The 12,942-nt window shown below is 44.9% G+C and overlaps 2 protein-coding genes across 2 annotated transcripts; one reads left to right on the top strand and one right to left on the bottom strand.

Moving 5' to 3' along the window:
* The first annotated feature begins 2,749 nt into the window (after nt 1-2,749).
* EAF01_011577 (uncharacterized protein) lies at nt 2,750-10,623 on the top strand. Its single transcript, XM_038919835.1, has 3 exons — nt 2,750-3,224; nt 3,615-3,880; nt 3,951-10,623. The coding sequence occupies exons 1-3, from the start codon at nt 3,060-3,062 to the stop codon at nt 10,354-10,356; spliced, it is 6,837 nt and encodes a 2,278-aa protein (XP_038764768.1). The 5' UTR covers nt 2,750-3,059; the 3' UTR covers nt 10,357-10,623.
* A 34-nt stretch (nt 10,624-10,657) lies between these two features.
* Nucleotides 10,658-12,670, bottom strand: EAF01_011576 (uncharacterized protein). Its single transcript, XM_038919834.1, has 4 exons — nt 12,016-12,670; nt 11,583-11,954; nt 11,086-11,487; nt 10,658-11,021 (listed from the first exon to the last, which is right to left on the bottom strand). The coding sequence occupies exons 1-4, from the start codon at nt 12,215-12,217 to the stop codon at nt 10,834-10,836; spliced, it is 1,164 nt and encodes a 387-aa protein (XP_038764767.1). The 5' UTR covers nt 12,218-12,670; the 3' UTR covers nt 10,658-10,833.
* Nucleotides 12,671-12,942: the final 272 nt, after the last annotated feature.

Here is a 12,942-nt window from a genome sequence, read left to right as displayed (position 1 = left end):
GGGATAATGGGTAGATAGATATTTAGTACTTGGTACTTGGTATCTAGCGAGCGAGCGAGGGGTGTACTCTGAACGAGAGAAAGAAGAGGGAGGAGTGGACAGCTCGGAGGAGGTGAGATGACAACAGGGGAGCTAGCTAGCCCATCGGATGTCCGTGGGGAATCGGGGGAGAAATAAGATTTATTTGATCGCTTCAGCCTCCCGTAGCTATAGTATAGAAGCGGACTGGTAAGTGAGACACGCCCTATAATCGTAAAATCATAGTCGAATCTTACGACGATTGTTGTTGGTTAATCGAAAGATATAATTTGACGGCTGGTCATCAGCTAGAATACTCCACGGGTGGGTGAGGTTCTGTGTTGAAGTTTGAGAGTTTTTGATCGTGCACGCACATTTGGTTGATGAGCTATGTTAGCTGGATGACGCTTTGGTGATGTTCTGGGCTATTGTATTGTTGTGGTGGCAGATGCAGATGCAGATATTTAGATTTTGGGTTGATATGTACGGAGTACTTGAATTGCATTCGATTAGATCGAATTGGAGGAATTTGAATGATGAATAATCTTTTGGGCCAGAGCTACCCACCTAGATACTCACTCGTATAGCTTGCTGTGCAAGACCAAGCTATCGAAGAATCTTATATTTGCTTAAACATTAGTTGTGATAGCTTCGGATCGGGAATACTTAGAGAGCAGGGGCCATGATGATATAATGTTTTGTTGGCCGCTCACTATCTCGCAAAGGGAATTGTCGAGCGTAGCGAGCTACGGGGTTTGGGGGCTTGCCCCCATCTGTCAAAGATCTAATACCGAGTCAATGATGGTATAGGAAAGGGATCAACGAGGGTTCCATTTTTGGGGGAAGCTGAGATGTTAGTCGTGTGTGTGTGTGTGTTGCTGGAGAGTAGAGAGGGAGTGAGTATACGACGTAAAAGTCCGGTGCTAGATGTAGGATAGCTGGATGGATGGGTTCGCTTGGTATATGTATGTATGTATGTATGTATGTATGTACTTCGTAGGTAGGTAGGTATGTATATTGTATGTATATATATATATGTAGTTTCCAACTGCACCTCTACTCAGGTATATGCAATCTAGTTGTAAGAGGAACGAGTAAGAGACGATACAGTATCAACATTACATATTACATTGCATGATGTACGGAATGAAGGATTCTGTCTTTCATGACTCTCTCGATGTCTTCTCTATGTAAGATTAGCTCGGATCGATACAGCAAACCAAAGATTCTACTGGATTCTTTGATACTCTGGAATCTTGACCCCTGTATTTTAGGCATGTACGTACCTAGTCTTTGGGTATGTGTGTACTTATTAGTTGTAGATAGTGTTGGAATTGATCGACCGGGTAATATTCATTCCAGAAGCATGGCCACGACCCTTAGCCTGGGAAATGGTAGATGAAGTTGTCACTTTGAATGTTTGTGATGGTTTGGTGAATTTGAAGAATTGCAATTATCAATCGATGAGATATGAGTTTATGGGTTCTGATTGATTGTGAGTGTGGATGTGTTAAATTGTCTATATTTATCGGATCTTTTTCTAATGATTAAAGCCTTGTGCCGGTATAAGTTATTCAATATTTACTGACAATTCGATTCTTATTATACTTTCAGCCAGATCTTTTGACGGACTTCTCAAAGGCTTATTATTATTATTATTAATAAGTGACTTACTTATTAGCTAGGTGGTATATTACACCTTGCCTTACCTGGTATCTCCAGCTACCCTACCTACCTACCTACCTACCTAGTATGTAAGTGGCTGAGTGGGTCTCTCCAAAACGCCAGAACTCATCAAATTCGTGATCGTTGGGAGACGCACTTTACTCGCTTGGGTTTAGTGGGGTAAAGTGAGGGATGGTTGAGAGTTTGGGAGAAATTGGAGAAATTCAATTTTTGATAGTGAAAGGGTGAAAGGTGAAGTGAGTGAGGGAGGGAGGGAGGGAGGGAGTGAGGGGTGAAGTTGATATTGATAGGTATTGAGAGTGAAAACTGAACCAACACTGATGAAACGAAGAAGAATTCAACATGACAATATGAATGAATGGTGTTACGTACACTCGCATCTCACATCTCGCATCTCGCATCTCGCATGGAAAATAAAAATAATAAGACTCGGTCACCATGTATAAGACTCACTACATAGAAGAAGATAAAATAGGAACCTGATCGCCATCAAATTAGAAGTTTTTTTTTTGCTTCTATTTTGTAGATCAACAATTTTGAAACTTGTTGATTGTTGATTGTTGTGTTGTCTACTAATTTCCCATCCCCTCATTCGATGAGACTTGAAGTCTTGCAACTAGTAATAAAAAGTACATACATACCCTATCATATCAACCTGCTGGTGTCGTACTTTTTAATAGATACATTGATACATTGATACATTCTTCCCTCTTCACTCTCCTTCCCTCTCGGCTCCTCTTCTCCCCTCACACATCCATCAATCATATACCCAACCACTCAGCTACCCAGTACCTATCTGCCATCTTACTTGCTCATTATTATATCATCGCCTCAGCTCTTCTCAAAATACTAATTGCTGTATATCCTCTCTCCTCAAGTAGACACAGACTACTTTGTAATATTCGGACATCATTCGCCGAAAGAAGGAACCGTCTCCAATCTTTTTCCTGTCAAGTATTCATTAGATTGAGATACCCCAGGTAAGATTAATACTTCTCCTCTTCCCTTTCCCCTCAACCTTCCCTCTTAAAACTTAAAACTTCTACTATTTTTGTATTTTGTTTACAGTTCAAGTTTAATCTATCCATTTTCTTACACTATACAAAGGGCTTCAGATTCATTTCGGACTTCTTTCAATTCCTCACATCTAGAAACCTTGTGAGGGGATTTCGGAATCCGTTCCTCAAATAATTATCTGACGCTCAACCATTTTCCCGGCTGGCTTAAGAATACAGCTTCCCCTCCTTCCACCATTTTCCAGCCCCGAATCTTTCTTTGGCACAAGTTCTCTTCTCTGCTCTTCATTGAGCCCCGAATCCTTCCCAAAGATAGACGTGTCTCAAATCACATTCACAATGGCGGAACCACATACAAACGGAACGGTACCAGTAGTGTCTTCTTACGCCGCGAGACATAAACTCGCAGATCACTTTATTGGAGGAAATAAATTAGAAAATGCACCCGCGAGTAAGGTGAAGGACTTTGTAGCAGCAAGTGATGGACATACGGTTATTACAAATGTGAGTAAAAAGTTTATTCAGCCTGGATGTGGTGACGCTCCGCTGGCCCTCCGGGGGCCATTGCCATGGGGGTAGACTGTGCGAGAGGGAGTATATGTTTGATTCCAGCTTTCAAACACAGTAGTGTAAGGGAGTAGGAGCTTGCTAGGCGGGTGGCAGACTGAAAGGGCGAGTATCAGAGCACGGCAGAAGACTTATTTCCTTGTGTATTTTGTTCTGGATACCTCCTCTTCAAATGTATATAAAGGAAGCTTTGAGCTTTGGGGGTTTGGGGGCTTGCCGCCATTGATGATGCACGATATACAATCTACTCCCTTGTTGCGTCCTGGGAGTTTTGGGACTGGCATATTCATGCTCTGCTCAGAAACATAACTAACACTCGAGGAATAGGTTTTGATCGCAAACAACGGTATTGCTGCTGTAAAGGAAATTCGATCGGTACGAAAATGGGCATACGAAACTTTTGGAGATGAAAAGGCTATTCAATTCACGGTTATGGCCACCCCGGAGGATCTCCAAGCCAATGCAGATTATATCCGTATGGCAGATCAATATGTTGAGGTTCCGGGTGGTACGAATAACAACAATTATGCCAATGTCGAATTAATCGTTGATGTGGCCGAGAGAATGAATGTTCATGCTGTATGGGCTGGATGGTAAGTTTTGCCCCTCACACAATTTCAGATGGAGATCCTTCGGAGAGAGAAAAACTAACAAATATATCAGGGGTCATGCATCAGAGAATCCAAAACTTCCGGAATCCTTAGCTGCGAGTCCGAAAAAGATTGTATTCATTGGTCCTCCAGGTTCGGCCATGAGATCGCTCGGTGACAAGATTTCTTCCACAATCGTTGCACAACACGCTAAAGTGCCATGTATACCTTGGTCAGGAACTGGTGTTGATAAGGTAGAGGTCAATGAGGATGGTATTGTTACCGTCGAAAACTCGGTGTACATGAAGGGATGTGTTCAATCATGGGAAGAAGGTCTACAAAAGGCACAAGAGATCGGATTCCCAGTCATGATTAAAGCATCTGAAGGTGGTGGTGGAAAGGGTATTCGAAAAGCTGAATCCGAAGAAGGGTTTGAAGCCCTTTACAAAGCTGCTGCGAGTGAAATCCCTGGCTCCCCAATTTTCATCATGAAGTTGGCTGGTAATGCGAGACATTTGGAGGTTCAATTGTTGGCTGATGAGTATGGAAATAACATCTCCCTCTTTGGTAGAGATTGTTCCGTACAAAGAAGACATCAAAAGATTATTGAAGAGGCTCCAGTTACTGTTGCCAAACAAGCCACCTTCCAAGCTATGGAAAAGGCAGCTGTTCGTCTCGGTCGTCTTGTAGGATATGTTTCCGCTGGTACTGTTGAATATCTGTATTCGCATTCCGATGACAAATTTTACTTCTTGGAATTGAATCCAAGATTGCAAGTCGAGCATCCTACAACTGAGATGGTCAGTGGTGTTAACTTACCTGCGGCCCAACTTCAAATTGCAATGGGTCTTCCTTTGCACAGAATCAAGGATATTAGATTACTGTATGGAGTTGACCCTTCGACTACCACCGAAATTGATTTCGACTTCTCCCAAGAGAAGAGCATCCAAACCCAAAGGAGACCAACACCAAAGGGACACACCACTGCTTGTCGTATTACATCCGAAGATCCAGGAGAGGGTTTTAAGCCTTCGAGTGGTACCATGCACGAGTTGAATTTTAGGAGTAGTTCTAACGTTTGGGGTTATTTCTCTGTTGGTACTGCTGGTGGTATTCACAGTTTCTCCGATTCGCAATTCGGGCACATTTTCGCCTACGGTGAGAATCGATCTGCATCAAGAAAACATATGGTTGTCGCTTTGAAGGAATTGAGTATTCGTGGTGATTTCAGAACTACCGTTGAATACTTGATTAAACTTTTAGAGACCCCTGCCTTCGAAGATAACACCATCACCACTGGATGGCTTGATGAACTTATTTCTAACAAATTGACTGCCGAGAGACCGGATCCTATGCTTGCAGTTGTTTGTGGTGCCGTTACAAAAGCCCATATTGCTAGCGAGGCTTGCATTTCCGAATACAGAACTTCTCTGGAGAAGGGTCAAGTTCCATCAAAGGACATTCTCAAGACCGTTTTCCCAATTGACTTCATTTACGATGGTCACAGATACAAGTTCACTGCTACTCGATCTAGCTTGGATAGCTACCACCTTTTCATTAACGGATCCAAATGCTCTGTTGGTGTTCGTGCATTGAGTGATGGTGGTCTTCTTGTTCTTCTCAGTGGACGTTCTCACAACGTTTACTGGAAGGAGGAGGTAGGTGCTACTCGTTTGAGTGTTGATAGCAAGACTTGTCTACTTGAACAAGAGAATGACCCCACTCAACTCCGAACTCCATCCCCAGGAAAGCTCGTCAAGTTCACTGTTGAGAATGGACAACACATCAAGGCCGGTCAGCCATTCGCTGAAGTCGAAGTCATGAAGATGTACATGCCTCTTATTGCCGGAGAAGATGGTATCGTACAACTCATCAAGCAACCAGGAGCAACTCTAGAGGCCGGTGATATCCTCGCCATACTTGCTCTTGACGACCCGTCGAGAGTTAAGCATGCTCAACCTTTCTTGGGCCACCTCCCAGATCTTGGACCACCACAAATTGTTGGTACCAAGGCTGCGCAACGTTTCGTACTCCTCCGTAACATTCTCAACAATATTCTTGATGGTTTTGACAACCAAGTCATCATGGGTTCTACTTTGAAGGAGTTGATCGAGGTTCTTAGAGATCCAGAATTGCCATACGGTGAATTCAATGCTCAATTCTCAGCTCTTCACGCAAGAATGCCGCAAAAGTTGGATGCTACCTTGACTCAAATCCTTGATCGTGGCAAGTCTCGCAACGCTGAATTCCCAGCCAAGAACCTTTCAAAGGCTCTTCAAAAGTTCTTGGATGAGAATGTTGCGCCTGGCGATGTTGATCTCCTTACCGCTTCCATCGCCCCATTGATTGAGATTCTCAACCGATACCAAAACGGACCAAAGGCTCACGAATTTGCCGTCTTCTCTGGCCTTCTCGAGAAGTATGCAGCCGTCGAGCGTCTCTTTTCTGGTCGTACATCGCGTGACGAGGAGGTCATTCTTAAGCTCAGAGACGAGAACAAGGATGATATTTCCAAGGTTATCCAAATCGTTTTGTCGCACAGCAGAGTCGGTGCAAAGAATAACTTGATCCTCGCCATTCTCGAAGAGTATCGACCAAACAAGCCCAACGCCGGTGATGTTGCTAAGCATCTCAGACCTTCTCTTAAAAATCTCACTGAACTTGAGGCCCGCCAAACGGCCAAGGTTTCCTTGAAGGCACGTGAGATTCTTATCCAATGTGCTCTTCCATCCTTGGAGGAACGTGCTGCACAAATGGAGCACATCCTTCGATCTTCGGTTGTTGAATCAAGATATGGTGAGACCGGATGGGAACACAGAGAGCCTGATATCGAGGTTCTCAAGGAAGTTGTTGACTCCAAGTACACTGTCTTTGACGTCTTACCAATTTTCTTCGGACACAGTGATCCTTGGGTCTCTCTCGCAGCTCTTGAAGTTTATATTCGTCGTGCTTACAGAGCATACTCTCTCAAGAAGATTGAGTACCACAACGAAAGTGCCGAGCCTCCTTTCATCGTCTCATGGGACTTTGTCTTGAGAAAGGTTGGAGCTTCGGAATTTGGCATGCCAGTTCAATCTTCTGCTCCTTCGACACCAGCCACCCCTTCACATGAATCCGGCAACCCATTCAAACGTGTCAGCTCCATTAGTGATATGACCTACCTTACCAACAAGCCTGACCATGAACCAACAAGGAAGGGTGTTATTGTACCAGTTCAATATCTCGACGAAGCTGAGGAGTACTTGCAACGGGCTCTTGAGGTCTTCCCTATGTCTGGATCTAAGAAGAAGGGCAACGGTCTTTTGCCGGAACTTGGTGGCAAGCGCAAGGTTGCACCTCCCCGCCTTGATACTGAGGACGAGCTTACAGCCGTCTGCAATGTCGCCATTCAAGATGCCGAGAGTCTTGATGACAATGAGACTGTTGCTAAGATCAAGCTGATCGTCAACGATTATAAGGAGGAACTTCTCAACCGTCGCATTCGTCGTCTTACATTCATCTGTGGTCACAAAGATGGTTCGTACCCAGGATACTACACTTTCAGAGGCCCCAACTACGAGGAAGATGAGAGTATTCGTCACAGTGAGCCCGCTTTGGCTTTCCAACTTGAGTTGGGAAGACTTTCTAAGTTCAAGATTACTCCTGTTTTCACTGAAAACAGAAACATCCACATTTATGAGGCTGTTGGAAAGGAAGCTACAAGCGATAAGAGATACTTCACTCGTGCTGTCGTTCGTCCCGGAAGACTTCGCGATGAGATTCCTACTGCTGAGTATTTGATCTCTGAGTCCGATAGATTGATGAATGACATCTTGGATGCTCTTGAGATCATTGGAAACAACAACTCTGATCTCAACCACATCTTCATCAACTTCTCTCCTGTTTTCCCTCTTCAACCTCCCGAGATCGAACAAGCTCTTGGTGGTTTCTTGGAGCGATTCGGTAGACGTCTTTGGAGACTTCGTGTCACTGGTGCTGAGATCCGCATTATCTGCACTGACCCATCTACTGGCATGCCATATCCCGTTCGTGTTGTCATCACCAATACTTCTGGTTATGTCATCCAGGTCGAGATGTACGCTGAGCGTAAATCTGAGAAGGGTGGCGAATGGGTCTTCCAAAGTATTGGTGGTACCACCAAGATTGGTTCCATGCACTTGAGACCAGTATCTACTCCATACCCAACCAAGGAATGGTTGCAGCCAAAGAGATACAAGGCTCATCTTATGGGTACTCAATACGTATACGATTTCCCAGAGCTTTTCAGACAAGCCATTCAAAACAGTTGGGTCAAGGCTGTCCGCAAGCACTCCTCTTTGGCCGACAAACAACCCCCTACTGGTGACTGTATCGAGTACAGTGAACTCGTCTTGGATGACAATGATGGTCTTGCTGAGGTTTCGCGCGAACCTGGTACGAACACCCACGGTATGGTTGGTTGGCTTATCACTGCCAAGACACCAGAATATCCTCGTGGCCGTAAATTCATCATTGTCGCCAACGATATCACTTTCAGAATCGGTAGTTTCGGACCAAAAGAAGATCAATTCTTCCACAAGTGTACCGAACTTGCAAGAAAGATGGGCATTCCACGTATTTACCTTTCTGCCAACTCTGGTGCTCGTATTGGTATGGCTGAAGAGCTTATGCCTTACTTCAAGGTTGCCTGGAAGAACCCTGAGAGACAAGAAGCCGGATTCAAATATCTTTACTTGGATAATGAAGCCAAGAAGAGATTTGAAGATGGTAAGAGCAAGGACGTCATTACCGAGGAGGTTGTCGAAGATGGTGAGACGAGACACAAGATCGTCACTATCGTTGGTGCTGAAGATGGTCTCGGTGTTGAGTGTTTGAAGGGTTCTGGTTTGATTGCCGGTGCCACCTCAAGAGCTTACGAAGACATCTTTACCATCACTTTGGTAACTTGTCGCTCAGTTGGTATTGGTGCATACTTGGTTCGTCTTGGTCAACGTGCTATTCAAATTGAAGGACAACCAATCATCCTCACTGGTGCTCCTGCCATCAACAAACTTCTCGGTCGTGAAGTATATACTTCCAACTTGCAACTTGGTGGTACCCAAATCATGTACAAGAATGGTGTCTCTCACATGACTGCCAATGATGACTTCGAGGGTGTTTCCAAGATTGTTGAGTGGATGGCCTATGTTCCAGACAAGAGAAACAGCCCTCTACCCATCGGACCTGCTGCTGACTCTTGGGATCGCGATATTGTTTATACTCCACCTGAAAAGCAAGCGTATGATGTTAGAAACCTCATCGCTGGTAAGGAAGATGACGAAGGATTCATGCCAGGTCTCTTCGACAAGGACTCCTTCGTTGAGACTCTCGGCGGATGGGCAAAGACTGTTGTTGTTGGCCGTGCTCGTCTTGGTGGTATCCCAATGGGTGTTATCGCTGTCGAGACCCGCTCAGTTGAGAACATCACACCTGCCGATCCAGCAAACCCAGATTCGACCGAACAAATCTCCAACGAAGCCGGTGGTGTCTGGTATCCTAACTCCGCTTTCAAGACTGCTCAAGCTATCAAGGACTTCAACAATGGTGAGCAATTGCCATTGATGATTTTGGCTAACTGGAGAGGTTTCTCTGGTGGTCAACGTGATATGTACAACGAAGTCCTTAAGTATGGAAGTTACATCGTTGATGCTTTGGTCAAGTACGAGCAACCAATCTTTGTCTACATTCCACCATTTGGCGAGCTTAGAGGTGGTTCTTGGGTTGTTGTTGATCCTACAATCAACCCAGAATTCATGGAAATGTACGCTGATGAAGATGCTCGCGGTGGTGTTTTGGAACCAGAAGGTATTGTCAACATCAAATATCGTAAAGATAAGCAATTGGAGACCATGGCCCGTCTCGACCCAGAATACGCTGAACTCAAGAAACAATTGCTCGACAATGCTGCGGGACAGGAAAAGTTGGCTGAAATCAAGGTAAAGGTTGAGCAAAGAGAGAAGGCATTACTCCCTGTCTACAATCAAATCTCGCTTCAATTCGCTGATCTTCACGACCGTGCTGGACGTATGAAAGCAAAGGGTGTTATCAGAGATTCATTGAAGTGGAGAGAGGCTAGAAGATTTTTCTACTGGCGTGTACGAAGACGTGTTAACGAGGAGTACATCCTCAAGCGCATGTTATCCGCCAACGCTAAATCACCAACTGGTACTAGACCAGAGAACTTGAGAAAACTTGCCGCCTGGACTGCAATTCCAGCATTCCAAACAGACGATAAGAGTGTAGCCATGTGGTATGAGGAGAACAGAAAGGTTGTTCATGAGAAGGTTGAACAAATGAAGGTTGAGGGCGTAGCTGCTGAGGTATCGGCTTTGCTTAGAGCTAGTGGACCTAGTGCTAAGGGAGGATTGAGTGGTGGTGCTATGGCTGGTATTAGACAGGTCTTGTCTATGTTGCCAGTTGAGGAAAGAGAAGAGGCATTGAAGTTTTTGGGAAGACCTTAAGGTTGGGTTTATGATAGCCATTTTTTGAAACGAAGGGTTCGACATGACTATGTGACCATGTGAGATGGGGCATCTGGGATGAAGAGAGGATTAGAGGATGATACAACTTTTACTCTGTACTCTATTACAATTTCTTTCGTTTAAGCCATGTTGTTTGGTATTTTGATGAATGATGGTCGGTTTATAGTTTTTAGAGCACTGCATTGCGTCGCGTAGCTAGAAGTATGATGAGATATAATTATTCTTAAGTGTTGGTTTTATCACTTGCGATGTAGTTGGTATTTGTTGTGAATTTGATTGATGAATGGCTTGTGTTTGATATTAATCTAGTGATATTCTCCCTCACTTCAGTAGTATGCCTTTCGTAAAATAACAAGGCTCTCAATTAATCACTACCTATAATAAAATAATTCTAAAAGTAATTTTCAAACTCATCACCTCCGTCATATCCATCTATCTATTCGTCCATCCATCCACCTATCTCCCCATAGTAGAACAATTCCTGGGAAACTGCACAGCTCTCTTAATCATGCTCTTCAACGTATCGCCATTAATGCGATTAACGTAGTCGACTTTACGTAGGCCAGGCGGCATCAACGCTTCTTGGTAGGCGTGGATGTTGCCGTAGGAGGGGGAGCCGTAGGAGGTGTCGACGTCGATGTAGACTAGGGGGAGGGGGGTGAGTTGGGGGGTTTTGTTGTGGGGGGGTAGAATATCAAAACAACTCACAGCTCGTGGAATTCTCCACAATCGATCCATCCACCATAATCGCCGCAGCCGTCTCATCCCAAAACGGAAATTCCGTCCCATAATGTCCCCACACCAATTCCGAGTACGGATTACTAACCTCCTTGATCTCGTCCAAGAAATCCTGGGTACTCATCACCTGATTCGCGACATTTCCCGCAAAAGTGATTTTGGGGAAGTTGGCCGTGAAGGCGATTTTGGCGGCTTCGGGATCGACCATCAGATTGATGTCAGAGCTGAGGTCGGCTTGTAGCACGCTGCCGGTTACCTGGAGGAGGTTGTCGTCGATGTAGCCGCCCATTATGACGAGTTCTTTGGCGAGGGAGGCGAAGTTGTCGTCGGAGCGGACGGCAAGAGCGATGTTGGTCATGGAGCCGCCGGCGTCTGGGTGGGGTGTTAGTCTGGGGCCTGTAAATCAAGAGGGGTGTTTTTGAGTCCTTAAATGTTCGCTGAAAGGAAAATGAAACTCTTCAACTTACAAATCGAAACTTGTCCTGGATATCTATGCACCATTTCAATCATAAATGCACTAGCACTCTGACTCTTCTTCAATCCGTTGATAGAATAGTTACTTGGCATTCCCTCTACAAAAGCGCCCTCTACGACTCTGAAAGGGTTATCTCCTGATGTGGGGTCGCTTCCTTCTGCTTCCGCCGTCGCGTTATACGGAGCATACACACCCTCCCAAGGAAGCTTCCCATGAACCGCTTCCCAAGCTTGGAATCTCGTGGCGGTATTGAGAAGCGGGAATGTAGAGCCCGGAACTACAGGGATACAGCTCGTCAGGTTACCGAGAGAGAGGGTTGCTAGTGCATGTAGTGCGACTTGGTGTTGCCATGTATCTGCGGTACCTGAATTGGAGGAATTGTCAGCTGAAAATGTAGATATGAATTTGAGGATGAGGATACGCACAAGATGTTAAACCTAAGATTTCCCATCCGGCATCGAGAGCGATGAGGAATGGAATAAAGCCAGTTGAACTCCAATCATTGTCCATGATAACATATTTGGTAGCATTATTGGCAGCATAACTAGGTCCATATCCCATAGCACTAGAACCGTACACCAAACTTCCCAGGCCCAGAAGCCCCGACACGATTCTTGAACTAATCATCTTGACTATCTTGACTTGTCCTGTCCTCCGCGTAATAGAAAGGTAATGGCAAGATCGAAGGAAATGAAACGAAGACCAAAAATCTCGACTCGAGAATACTCGTCACGAGATATATATATGAGAAGATTAAATGACCTACCCACCCTACTCATTCAATCTCCCATCTAGCTCGACGGACGTCACCGAAAATTCTTTCTTCGTACCCACTGCTCCTCGTGGAAAGGGAGAGATCGTCTGGAAATGGGACGAATCCGGTTACTTAAACGATCTTGTAGCTATCGCAGGGCCCCACATAGATTATTGATTGCACCGACTCTCGACTCGATGAAGTAATCAGAGACTTATAGACTCTGCAGGTTATCGTGGTGGAAAGGAAAGATGGGGGCTGGAAAATCCGCGGTTTTACCGGGTACGTGTGATACGGACGGATTAGAGATTGGAGATTGAAGATTGGAGATTCAGGAATTGAGGGGAGATCCTAGTCGGTGATATGAAGGAGAAGATTAGTGGATTTGATTGCTTTGTTTGTTGTCTTTTGAGATGGGATGAGATAGATGACTGATGGTTGTGTTTAGATTCTAGAATTATGGAGAGGGAAGAGATATTACGTTACGCTGCGGTGGTGGTGCTGTGCGGAGAAGATGATTTAAATCGCATTCCTACTTTCCGGCTTTCAAGATCACAGTCCGCGCCATCGGGTACAGTAGTGTTATTGATAGTTGTAA

This window comes from Botrytis porri, assembly GCF_014898465.1.
Source record: "Botrytis porri strain MUCL 3234 chromosome Unknown BPOR_022, whole genome shotgun sequence".
NCBI classification, from domain to species: domain Eukaryota; kingdom Fungi; phylum Ascomycota; class Leotiomycetes; order Helotiales; family Sclerotiniaceae; genus Botrytis; species Botrytis porri.
Note: the sequence above shows the minus strand (reverse complement) of the source record. Positions and strands in the feature narration are given on the sequence as shown.